General features: G+C 37.7%; 2 protein-coding genes across 4 annotated transcripts; both read right to left on the bottom strand.

The window, feature by feature from the left end:
* Nucleotide 1: 1 nt before the first annotated feature.
* LOC114762764 (uncharacterized) lies at nt 2-4299 on the bottom strand. Of its 3 annotated transcripts, none has more exons than XM_028952337.1 (8): nt 4194-4299; nt 2869-3712; nt 2646-2764; nt 1268-2107; nt 896-1166; nt 606-777; nt 402-507; nt 2-301 (listed from the first exon to the last, which is right to left on the bottom strand). In XM_028952337.1, exons 2-8 carry the CDS (start codon nt 3559-3561, stop codon nt 184-186), a joined length of 2319 nt encoding a protein of 772 aa, XP_028808170.1. In that variant the 5' UTR covers nt 3562-3712; nt 4194-4299; the 3' UTR covers nt 2-183. The 3 variants fall into 3 exon arrangements, with proteins under 3 accessions (XP_028808170.1, XP_028808172.1, XP_028808171.1); XM_028952339.1 differs by having other exon boundaries at nt 2869-3508; nt 4194-4298; XM_028952338.1 differs by lacking the exon at nt 4194-4299 and adding an exon at nt 3810-4081.
* Nucleotides 4300-10053: 5754 nt separating this feature from the next.
* LOC114762756 (uncharacterized protein At1g08160-like) lies at nt 10054-11057 on the bottom strand. The gene has a single exon (XM_028952328.1). It carries the CDS (start codon nt 10914-10916, stop codon nt 10320-10322), a length of 597 nt encoding a protein of 198 aa, XP_028808161.1. The 5' UTR covers nt 10917-11057; the 3' UTR covers nt 10054-10319.
* Between the last annotated feature and the right edge of the window lie 2598 nt (nt 11058-13655).

Genomic DNA, 13655 nt, shown 5'->3' with positions numbered 1-13655 from the left:
ATTCAGAACAACAGATAATTTATTAGAATTAGAATCAATGGCCCAAAAATATGCCATTGGGTGTTCCATGGCGGCGCCTATCATACATAGGTACAGGAATCAAAGAAAGAAAGATCCAGAGAAAATGGAACTTGTTAGAGTCCTAGACTTATCAGTTGTAAGTGTGACTTTATCATGTCGACATTAAAGTATGGAATAAGCATGTATGACCTCCACCACAGGTGCTTCGCACATTGGGCACTTTTTCTTGCTCTCCAACAATTCATTCGCACACTTTGAACACATACACATGTGCCCACATCTGCAATTTTGAAAGATCAATTCAGTATTCAAGTCATAATAATTCTCAATACCAAACTGATAGTAATAGCAAATTTGGGTGAGGGGTTGAGGTGGAATACCTGTACAGTAAAGAATCAATATTGCTTTTACAACATATGCAGCAGACTCCTTTCCTCACACACTCCCACTTAGAGTTATCATCTTGGGAATCAGGGTCTTGCAATCCTGTGATCAATGAACCTTCAACTTGTTAATTATGATTCTTCACAAAGCATTACAATTTGAACTGTGAAGGGCACGAGATAAGGAAAGAAATTGCATACTCGTTGACCCATCATCTGAACAATTAAGCAATGCTGCAGAAACTTCTTGCTTCAATGAGCGTTGGAGCTCAAGCTGCATATCCATGCAGGCCTCCAGCATTCTCTGCATTTCATTCATCCTCTGCTGCAGCACAGCCATGTCAATCCTCAAACCATTAATAATCTCCCACTCCTGCAAAACAGCATGCTCACATTATATATTGAATGTATCTTCAGAAGACTAAAACCAGGAGTGAACGATGGAGCAACTTAAACATCATCTATTATTGCCTAGAAAAACATGAACGTACAATTCCAGTGTGTTGACTGTTCATTTCATTCTGTTGGTCCCAAAGAGGTCGAGAAGATTGAAGTGGTGATGAGGGCAAGTAAATTGAACTGTCATAAGGACCATCTTGGCCCCCAGTCTGATCCATAGCATGCTGCTCCAGGTCGTCTCCTTCTCCTTCCTCTTGCAGCTCCCACTCTAATTGGGCATGGTTCTGCCTTTCAACGTATGATCGTACCAATTGCTCCAGATTCTCCCGAAAACCGCCGCTAAGGAGATTAGAAACACGTCTCCTGCCACATCAACAACAATCTCTTAGCTCTAAGATTACATTTTTTTCCTATCCCAAATCATGTTGAAAAGCGTAAAGTTCTTCAGGAATATTTACATATACCTATTTAACAGTTCACTGAGTTCTCCGCTATAAGCACTGTCATCATCAGAAAAATAAATCACGTGAGTTCCGCTAACTGTAGCAGCACCTTCATGATCAGAAGATCCTCCCGAAAAATTTTCAATAATCGGTTCTTGAGCGCCATCATCTTGTGACCGCAATTCAGATGCTTCTTGAACATGAGGGTCTTCGCCATCTTCGTAGTCCAACATATGTTGGGACCTGTCGTTTGCTGGAGAAGTTGGATGATCAAGATCCATACTTCCCTCAGGGTTGTCTCTCTGTTCAACATCAAGTGGAAGACTATCACTTCGATCATTTCCAAAATCTATGGGCAGCTCTCCTTCCAGAGCAACTGGCTCATTCACGTTATCGTCATCAATGATATTTCCCTCTGAATAATATCCATGATCAGACTGTTCGTTATGGTCCTCGCTGAATACCTGCGCAGAGCAATGCTCTGTATCTTCAACTGGCAAGCGTGGTTGGGAAAGTTCCTTAGACGTGTCTTCGGTTGACCCCACATGAACACTTTGTGGAGTGTCATCTATTCTTTCGATCGCAACATTGATTGATGACTGTAAATCTCTTGATTCAATTTTCAAATCCTTTGGTTCTTCTGCTTCAACATGAGCTGGAGAGTCCTGCAGACAAACCTCGTTACCTGATATCTGAGTTCCATCAGTTCCCCGATAATTGAACTCAGATAGTTTGGGCTGTACATTTGGGGAGCGTTGTGAACTGCTGGCATCATCCATATCACTGCTTGATGAGGTATCAGGTACATTGTTGCTTTCTAAACTGCAACCAGAAATGTTCTTTCTAGAGAAAAATCCTTCCCTGATCAGAGAACAAGTTGATGTCATGGGGAAAGCCCGCTAGAAAATAACCACACATTTATTTATTTATTTATTTTTGCTTTTGTTGCTTCTTCCGATATGTAGACATCTTCCAATGATTGACAGGTATAACTCTGGCAATAGGTTGCAATTTTATGTACTGATTTACGAAACAGAAATGGGATACAAGAACACCAAACATAAACTAGTGTGTGTAGCTTTGAACAGTATAATTTATCTATGCAAAGCACAGAAAAGCATATATAGTAAGATCAAATGGTTATGACATAACTTAATAACATTAACATTAAATTAAAAACAATAGTAAATTAGTTGCGGGTGGCATTTTAGAAATTCAATGCAGTATCCTATGCAATATTCATATAAAAACACCAAATAAAGGTTGCAGAGTTCAAAGACAATTCTTTCCCACGTACCTTCTAAAAAGGGAAAGCAAAAGAACAGGAGATCTAGAGAAACTTCACATTAAAAGAAATAGGAAATTATCTCCTTAATTAATGGCAGAAAGAACTCGGTACCTTAAACCTGATACAGTCTGCTTTTGCCTCAATAAACCTAATTCACTGTCCGACACAGAAGCGGTCCTTTTCTTATCAGCAACCCTATCATTTCTCAGAAACCTGCCTCTTAGCAATGCCTACAGACATTTAATAACCCATCATCAGCTGCTATATTTACTCACTAATACAGACAAGTAGCAAATATTCTCGCCACGAAGAAATAAATTTGGCAAGGACAAACCTGAATGCGATTGCGATGAGGAAAATGAGATACTGCCCGTTGGTCTAACAACTCCTGAACTTCTCTCTGCCTTTCTCTCTCAGCCTTGTTTAGCATATCAAGCAAAACCTGTCTGCCACATAGTTTTCGAATCCCCCTGCGAGTTTGCTCACTCTGGCCTTCATTTTTGTTTCTAACAAATCCATTACGAACACGTTCAATTTCTGCAGATTGCTCCTCTCTATTTTCCCCAGAAGAAATACCGCTCTGCTGCTGGCTACTCATTTGTACCCACTCCCTTATGATTCTCACTCTCTCCTGCTCTGTTTCGCCAAGCCACTCGTCCCTAGGACTGTTGTTTCTGATGGAAATGCTGGACGCTTCATCTCTAGCGCCACTCTTCATCCATTCTCTAAAAATTTTCCTTACTCTTTCCCTTTCAAGATCTCCAAGATCAGAAGAGTTCTCACAGCTAGAATTGTTTAACTCCTCTTGCCTACCATGAGATCCTTGAAGCAATAATTCCCCAGGTCTTGCTTGAGCTTGACGACTCACCATATGCTCATCCTCAATCTCTTGCCATAGTTGCAAAAGTGAAGATGACTGGGTGCTTCTCCTGCCTCCACCTCCACGTCTACTCGATGATTGAGAATGGGAGTCCCTAAGGAAAGAAGAGTCAAGCACTGACACATTGTGCACACCAACAATAGCCATAATTTGTATTCTTTTCCTAACAACAAAACAAATCTTTACAACCCATCTGCTCGATGCACTAAAATTCGCATTAGGTAACAGGGTGCTGGAAAATCAAAGCACTCCTTTCACAAACAGGTCATTTTATTTGGCTTTATAACTATACCTTAGCCTGCAAAAGAAAGAAAGGATCAGTTACATCAATTTTATTTCCAGTCCGTACTTCCCAGCCAGGCATATAGACTCGAAAATTGATAAAATTGACTGACTTGAGTTTCTGTCCCACAACAGAGACTCGTCAAAAAGATTGATAAAATTCCTCAAACTCTCCAGGAAACACGGGTATATTATTCAATTGTTAATACTCTGTTTGAAAGTTTGCCAACACATTGAATCTCATGATTCCAATGTGAACCTCGGATTGTACAAGCTCAGGGAAACTGAGCAGAAAGCAGCCATCCGGCTCACTGCATTCAGAGAGATGGAGTTCTTCAACTGGTCTCTAAAACAAGAAACAGATAACTCCATTTCTTGGGGGAAAATAGAAACCACAATGCTCTTAAGACACCCAAAGCCAAAAAGTAACCCAGAATTTAAGAGTGTGATTCAAAACAAATATTTAAGCGAAAAGGCTGAGTGAAAGTGAATCATACCAGTAAAGTTGCGGTCTTTTGTTTAGAAGTAAAGGAACCGAAAACTAAGATGGGAAGTGTGCAGTACTTTTAAGAGGGAGACAGGGAGGGAAGGAGCGTGAAGAAGGAAGGCATCAGGGGGGGAAGAGGGAAAGTAGGAAAGCGGCAATTTACAAATAATAAATGCGGACACGTCATGGGCTGTGTGGCATTTTCATACATATATAAACAGATGCACCACTCTTAACGTCTCGATATTTTGATCAAACGCATTATGATCTCGTGACACGTGGCGGTCTTCCTGCCCATTGAAGCATATCTTACCGATCGTAAATTGAACGTCAAGTTTGCGTAATCTGATGTTGTGGTTTATTCTTCCCATGAGTTTTCTTTGCTGTGAGTTTTCAAGTAAACTCTGAGATTAATCCAAAGAAATTAATGAAAACGAGAAGCGAAGGGAGCAAGATGTTGGCGCAAAACAGACGGCATTAACGGAGTTCTATCCAGTGTTGCTTCTTTCTAGCGACTGTTTAATGTAGTTTAAGAAGAAATATGTTATACTTTTAAGGTAACAAATAAAATAATAATTCATCTTAGATTCGGACAGTGGGGATACTGATCTCTTGGGTAATGAATGAATATAAATTGATGAGATGTGAATCTTTCATGATACTTCTTTGATTATTAATATTATTCTTTGCTTTCGAACTTCGAACGATGCTATACAGTATACGTTGTTTGTATATATAACCATCATGCGACGGCTTGCAATCTAAAAAATACCATTGAAACATCAATATTTAATATGATTAATTATCAAACGCATTGAATTATGTGGCCATGTATTGATATGATTACACCAATATTAACATTAACAATTGATTGATATAATAATGCATTAGTGTTTACTATTTAGTTATATGTGTCTTTTAAATTCTATTAAAATTATTTTTTCTTTTGCGAAACACCCAAACCCCGTCTAAAAGAAGAAAAGTTATTCAAGTGTGCATAATCATTGTTTATGAATCTCATCCATCTCTACAGTAAGTTATTCTCTTTCTTTAGACTATAAAATCAAACACAGCCAAAAAGCAAGGCAATTAACTTATTGGACTTAAATGATCATTATAGTGAATGAGCTAACTTGCAGATTAAATTTGATCATTATTGTTACTACTACTGCTCCTATGTCTCCTCATATTTATCTTTTCAGGAATTTTTTTTTCATGTTGCCTGTCCTTTCTCCGTTCCAGAACAACATTTAATATCATTTTTCTTGTTTTATTCATGGAGCAAATTAAAATAATATTTTCAGAACAACTGACTGAGCAATATGTTTATTATCCTACATCCCTCTAACGAAAACACTGATAAAGTGGGTTCCAATTAAGTAATGAAGCGGTTGGCTGCTTATATAGAAATTAAAGTAACGTCATCATTAAAGTTCTCAAAAAGGCTGACTCCACCACACGGCATGCCTATGTGTGTTCTCCCAACTCCCAGCTGGTCCCTTCACGATCGTCCTTAATTGGTGCATTTGAGTCCCTCTAAACCCTATACAGATTTGGATATCTTAATCTAAAACTCAAATTTAACAAGTTCGAGGATCAAGTTTTTTATCAGTGGGAACCTGACGTTCATCACTATGTCCGCCTAAAGCTGCCTCAGTTTAATCATCAGCCTCCTTTTATATGCAACATTGTATCTATATATATTTATATACCACAAGTACTCTTTAACTTTATTACGACTTTATGATTCTGTATGCATTTTTAAATTTTTGCGCGGACTTGTATATATAAGAAGAATTGTCAATCGGCTAACTTTGACTTGTTTGAAAAAACCACGATTTAAAAAATGTTTTCCATCATATTTTATACTATTTTGGATATCATAACCTTTTCCTCACTAAAGTGGTAGCTAGCTATCATCGTGTATATATTTAGTATAATGATTAAAATTTATCAGAGAAAGGATTATAAATATTGTTTTGTAAAAGTTAATTGAATTAGACGCATGTTTTCGGCGTTTGGTATAGGATCCTAATCATACTATCTCACGCATAATAATAATACACACACACACACACACACATATATATGTATGTATGTATATCGGATTTTGTGATTATAAAAAGGTGATGACTGATGACTGTTATATTCTTGTTGTATAATTAACGATGACATAGCATCGCTAAAATGCTGTACTCCCTCTCTTCAATCATAAAGTATAAGATCTATTTAAGAGTTTCGATGTTGTTGTAGACATAAGAGTCAATTTTATCTTAATTATCTTATTTCCCATAGTATCCCTCTTTATCTTTGCACATGAGTATTTTTAAAAAGTGTAATATATTATCTCAATATTAATTAAAAATAACCATCTTAATTACTTTTTAATTTTATGTATTGGTTAAAAAGACTCGAGAGGGAGTAATATATATTAGCATGTCAAAGCATCATTGAAAAGGACATTGATCTGACGTGATATTATTTTTATGTTATACTACCTCTGATCCTTAATATGAGACCTCATTTAACTTTTATTTTAGTTCTAAATATAAGACCCAAATCTACTTTGTTTCTAATATTTATGTATTTTTTTCAAGATAGTTCTTCTAATAATAATAGTTCTAGCGATGTAATATTTTGAATGACACGTAAAATGGAACTGAATATGAATCAGAATACTTAATAGAGCAACTGGAAAAAAAAAAAACAATATTGACTGTAATCAACTCAACAACAAGAGCAAAACTGCTACATTTGTAAAGGAAAATGAATGATTGAAAAGGGTAAGCAAAGGTGTGATTTTGATTGCAGCCAGCGTTTCTTTCTTAGAGTCAAAGAAATTCCAAAAACACGAGAGTTTGCAGGGGCATGCGAAGAAGATAAGCAAGTGAAAAGGAAAACGAAAAACGTTTTTAACCCAAAGGCCGATCTGATATGATCTAATTGGCTGGCCTCTTAATAACGATTAAGCAAGGTAATTAAAGGGAATTCATTACGAACTCGATCGAGACTTGAAACATTGCCGACATTTCACGAGAAGTAAGGGAAAGAAGAAGTGTTTGATGATGGATGTTATATCAAGTTGGACAGATTAGTTGTGAAATGAAGCCCACATCATCCTCATCTACAGCGAACCCCGTTGCTGTTCTAGACATTTATTTCCATAAAAGGAGGCTTAATCATGGTGATGAGACAGTTGGGAGTTGGACAAACACAAGTATACATATTGCTCTCTAAGTTGATTTGAATCTATGCATTTAGATTCTCATCACATCAACCTACGAACCCCACGGACCCCTGTCTCTTCCCTTTGTCATCTTTTACCAACACCCTTTATTTTTAAATGGCCATTATTCTTGTTTATCCTTATTTTAGTCTGTAGGTTTAGATGCATAAATAAAATGTTTAGTGTTAGTTTTTCTTTAATATCATATAAATCAGAAATGATATTCAGTGTTCATATTCCTGCGGATCCAGGGTGTTCTAATTTTGGAAATGCTGCATTATGGGCCACAAATATCCATAAAGGAAAGGCCATGCCAGAGACTGTTTGATTGGCTCGAAACACATCTCACACTTATCTATGTTCCTTCTCCCTAACCAATAAAAGTCTTCTAATCTTGTTCATGCACATGGCAGGTTTGCCCTGAGACGTCGTCGTTGCCTCATCAGATCACATCCATTATCCTCGTCCCATTAATTGTCGCCCCGAAAATGAGATATCCCACGAATTAAGGCGGTGCATTTGCTTACCCAGATGAAACCAAATAAATAATGCACAAAAAATTGTTGTTTTTTAATGTACATTGTGTTTCTAGTATTTGTTTATTTAATACCTTGATGGTTCTCCACACGTTCTTCGACACAGAGGACGCTCATGGCTTTCCCGATCCATAAGTGCAATCGTGCAAATCGTAGGCGATGCTTTACATATGTGCGGTTAATATGTGTGCCAGTGTGTCTTTACTATTGCTGATTAAAATTTCTTTATCTGTTCAAAAAGAAAAAACGAACGAGTTGAGGGGTTTGTTCTTTTCCATCTGTGCTCGACAATAAAGTTAGGCAATTCCTCATCATGAATTAAATGCTTAAAGCTCATCTTATTGATAACTCTTGCAGGTTGTTCTAATATTTAAAGGGCAGCTAGATGTATATAAATATTTGTGTTATTATATTCACTTTTAACATTAACATAGATCATGTACGTGTCGTTAGAACATAATCTTGAAAAAAAGAAACAACAAGTAGAGTGTAAAGGTTGGCATTATTTTTTCACACCCATAAAATCTCAAGATAGATCAAAAGGAAGGGGAGCACGTAGAGACATACACAACAATAAGCAAACAAACGATTGATAGCACTGAGAAAGAAATTAAAGGCATAGTGTTTAAACGTGTAATGAGGTTTTTGCATGTGTGTGTCATTTGGGACCATGTATATTAACTGCTCCCCTGCATCAAAGGTCTCCTTCTGCAACACTCCAATCCACTTGGGTCCAATTAGTGGGATATGTGTTATATTTATGCAAGTGCCTTTTTCTTATTGTTCCTGAAAAGCCATCAAGAACATGCCAAATTTTCACATATTTTCAATTTCACCCCCTCCATGCTTTACACCTCATGTACACATAATTAAGCTCACCAAATTAGAGCCCAACCACCAACTTGTCACGTTGTTTTTTAAGTTTTTGCCTTGATTGAACATCTCTTGCCTCACTCTCTTTTGGAAACTATATCACACTCCAATCATCGCATGATGATCTTTCTATGTAATTGTTGTCCTCAGAGAAAACGCCAAGAAAACAGAAACAAGTGGTACTAATTGTACACGTACGTTACAATGTTTACTTTGTTGGAAGATGCGAATGCCAGAGATCGAGTAATTCTCCTTAAGCATAGCATACTTGTGTTTGCTTTACTTAGAGAAGTAGTTTCCTCCGATCCTCAGCATTTACTTGAATGGTTGGTGGAAAATTGAAATACACCACCAACCACTGACACCGTAGACGTAGTACACCAGCAAATCAGCAGTCTTGATTCCACTTATCACTCACTTATCCATAAATAGTGGGGTTGGGTTTATCTGTATGACAAGACTTTTTCCCAGAAATAGAGAGTTCGGAAATGAAACTTCAATCTAAATTAATTGAAAATACAAGATTATTTGCAAGATCCACCTTAACCAATACTTTGGCGTTGATGACAATCAAAACTATATATAGTATCTCTTACAATGGATGGTTTTAATTTGGATTCACTATTTTCATTTTGATTCAGAGTTTATGGGTGTTATGTTGTTTTCAAAGTTAATTTAATAATTTTATGCATGGCCCTAGTTAAAGGAGCCAGACATAATTTTCCCCCCCCCCAAAGGGTTTCTTTCTTTCTTTCTTTCTTTTAATTGTTTTGCCATCCTAAATAATACCCTGGTATTTAATATAAGAGCTAAATAAACTAATTTAGAGATATTAAGAAAATTAGTTAAGTTAATTATTTATTTTAATATTTCTAAAATATCCTCTTCAATCATGTACATTGAATTATTAGAATTATTCCTTGAGAAGAATTTCTTACAATTAATAAGAATATTTTATGAAAAAATGAGAGAAAAAATAAATTAAGCTCTTATATTTAAAATTAAATTAAATTTTTAATTAATTTTTATATTAAAGACCAGAGTTAGGAGTAATATTAGGCTTATGAATCATGCATCAAAATTCATAAATGGTCTTAACAAAGAAATAGAATGGTGCGTTAATAAAAGCCCAATATCATGCTTCACCAAAAATGCAGCCCAATAGTGTTGAAGGGTGGTTTATTCACGTTAGGGTCCCCTGCCAAGTAACCGTAACAATAACGACATAATCAACATAATAAAACAGACATACATATATTATCCATGTCGTGTGAACACAAATATTTGATACCCACAAATCCAAGAGGAAAGGCCGAAAGGGAACAGAAACCAAAACTCATAAAAAGAAAAACAAGAATCAAGAATGACGATTCCAAAGAATACAGAGCATCAATCTCCTAATACAAAGCAAAAGAACAAACCAACAAAAACTTGGAGAAAGTAAATAACGAGGACACTAAGCCATGAGAATTCTGTCAGAACATAATAACTGAGATTGAATTCAAAGTTCTACGTCGCAGTAGACCCTCTCAAAGCCCTTGGACTCAGAGAAGTGCACCAGAACAGGGGAACAAAAGATTCTCATGGTTCGATCCTCTGATTTCCACAGCCCTACCTTGAACCGTATTCTTGCCTTCATCAGCACATCCAATTCAATATCCCCAGATCGCCTTTCCTGCCTGAGGTCTTTAGGCACGGACCCATATAAGGCCACCGTCTGAGAAGTGAGCCTCGCCTGCAAACGAGTCACATTTTTATGTGGTTGGAAAAATGGCTGAACCCTATTGGTAGCTAGCGTCTGGTCCTCGTACTTCACAGAAATCTCCACGGAATCATAGTAAAATGAGACCCTGTGGTTGGGGTTGTAAGATCTTATGGTAAGATCGAAATTGGCGTAGAGGTGATTTGCGTCGGTTAAGTTGAAATTGTGGATTGAAGCATTTTCTACTGTGTAGACCAAACCTTTGGGTTTGAGAACCAGCCAGGTTATGAGCACAGCGAGGCCCAATAGGATTATCAACGCTAAAATTCCAATGGCGATGCAACGAAGGAGGCCCGAGCGTTTTCGTGAGGGGGGAGGAGGAGGGGGAGGGGCCATTTCTAAGGTTGGCTCCAGGAATTCTGTTTCGGAATTGTACTGTACTAATGCTAGAAAGCAAAGAAAGGAATGATATGTTGAAGAAGCAAATGATGTGCATATATCGTGAGGAACGCCATGTAAGATATCTCTCGGTTGTCTCTTCCCCGTCTTTTTTTAATTTTTATTGAACGCTTTTCTCCTTTAGAATTTCGTGTTTGAAACTCAAGAAATCTAAGGGATTAGTCAAGGCCCAGAATTGTTCTTTTCTTCAGATTCAAGTATTACTTACAGAGTATCACAAACAGCACAGCTGTGTTAAGGATAAAGCGATATCACGTATTCCAGTTGTAAGGTGGGATAGAACGGAGAAATTTTCCAAGCTTGGTGTGACGAGCTAATAAAAACAAAATCGAAAAGGTAATAAACCGAGCATCTTGAGATTAATGTAACTTTGGGAGTGCATGAATTAGGGACAGAATGGGGAATGGAATATGCTACCATCATTAGGAAGGATCTATTTGATTCCTTCAGAGAAGCTTAATTTTTGGATTATGTATGGATTCTGCCTTTGCCTGCAAGGGATTCCAAAATCACCACCATAAGTTGATGCCTTTCCTTTCTTCCTAGGTTAAGCACACCATAAGGTATTATAACCAGTGGATGCCATAACATATTACATATTATATCACCTCTTGCATTCCAAAATCAATTTTGTTAGTGTATGTACGTTGATTGAATCCGAGAAGGGAGCTAACACTTTCAAGTTTTTACTGGTTCCTGTATGCCTATGTCTTGCTTCTTCTTCAACTTTTCACTTTATAAACACATTGGTGCCTGCCTTTCCCCGAAATCCCGCCACTAGTGTCATTGAGAGCACAAAATGTTGAAAATTTTGTTTTCCCTTTGCCGTGCAAGTGATTGAATCTAGAGCCCTATCTGTCTCCTACCTCTCAAGTTCAATTTATTGGGTCAGAAAAATTTAGGACCTGTGCATGCATCTCCTTTCATCAGTTCTAATTGTCTGCATCTCAATTTCAAATGTTAAGACAATCAAACTGCTTATTTCTACTTTTAACCTAAATTAACAACGGAAAGTGTAGCATCATATGAGGATTATAAATGATAATGTCTTCTTCATTTCCGCATCTGGTAGGATAAGTTCTCGATGGCAAATATATGAGGATGGCGTACACCTATGTTGAAATCCCAGCAGTTGGCTAAGCCATGAGTGTTATATACATTACTGGGTTCAAATTAGACAAAAAACATGGTGAAAATATGTAGGCCATGATCATCCAGTCCTAACTGTAAAACACATAAAAATTCCGAGCCCCTATGATGAGAACGAAGCATATCCATTTCTAAGGTTCTTGCTGCTCCAGAGTGCCTGAGCCCCTGACCCTGACCCAAAAAGAGCACCCACACCTCATTCTTTTCCTTACATGGATGGTGACTTGCACATGCCAGCCAAGCCTCCGGACACTATTCTTAATCACAACGTGGGATGAAACTTCTGCTGAAAGCCCCCTTTTTAAAGATTAAACTTAATTTTATATTTTGAACAGTAAAAAAGATATTAGTTTAGATTTGATGGCAAAGGAAAGAGGGGCTTGCACCCAAAACTGCAACCTCCAGAAAGTATACTTAACGCGCTTCAGATCGCGCTAGGACTGATTCAGAGTTGAAACCTGGTGCTGCCACGTTGATTTTGAAGGCTTTAGCGCGTGGGGTTGGAGGGAGGGATCATTTATAGGGTGGGAGTGGGACGCAAAAGGTTTGGGAAAAGAAGAAACGAGTAGTGAAATGTGTGGAGCAACGAAGGTGGTCGTCGCATATACCTTGGAAGATGCGAGTTTTACAAACCCTTTGAGAGAAGGAAGCGCCCATTGAATGCCGAAGCTGCCTCTCCTTTTTAAACTCTCACATGCTTTATGATTTTCTCATCCCCTTCTACCCAATTCTCAGCCATGAGTGTCAGTTTTTCCCTCTAGTTGAGCACGCCGGCGACTTCTCCCCTGCCTCCCCCACCACCGAAATTTCGAGACGGACAGAACTTGGGTACAATTTCGGTGGCTGGGGGATGGTGGGACTATGGGAGGTGGCTGAAGGAGATCAGATCAGTCATTTGGAGAAAATGGGATCATCATAATCTCTTTTTCTTCCACAGGGCAACTTCAACTCTTTGGCATTATAATCTTGTTCTGTTCCTGTTTCAGCTTATCTAGTAGGGTATTGATGCTTGACCGAGTTAGAAACTAGAATCTGTTTGTCGGTGATTTTGATGTGGTTTCGTTTTGTGGCTTTATCTGCGTCATGCAGTCTTCTGGATGAGCATTACTGGGTCATGTTGAAGAGACCAGAACTATGTAATAGCATCTTTTTTTTTGTATTGGCATCTACATGCATGTTAGAATCACAACAGTAAATTAACTCCGTATTTGAAGGAGGATTTCTGTAAATCGATATTTGCTTTAAGTTTTAAACTTCGCAAATTATAACATTCACTTCTGCGTCGTCGGTTTAACTTGCACAGTATTGAGCGGATGTAGTTCGATTTGCCTACCCGAAAGGGGTCTCTTTCAATAAGTTCATTTTTCAAGAAATTAAAAGATATCGGATCGCTATGTTTCTGCTGTATTTATAGAGTGGGTTAGTCACTGAGATATTGAAAATATGGATTATCGATTGCTTCTGCAGATTCAGAATGTAACAATTGAAACCATGTGTACGTTTTGAGGGGAAGACTCAATCCAGTTC

This window comes from Neltuma alba, unplaced genomic scaffold, assembly GCF_004799145.2.
Source record: "Neltuma alba isolate B1F8T4 unplaced genomic scaffold, ASM479914v2 tig00011241_pilon, whole genome shotgun sequence".
In the NCBI taxonomy this organism is placed as follows: Eukaryota; Viridiplantae; Streptophyta; class Magnoliopsida; order Fabales; family Fabaceae; genus Neltuma; species Neltuma alba.
The sequence above is the reverse complement of the archived record's forward strand: the minus strand, read 5'-3'. Positions and strand labels throughout refer to the sequence as shown.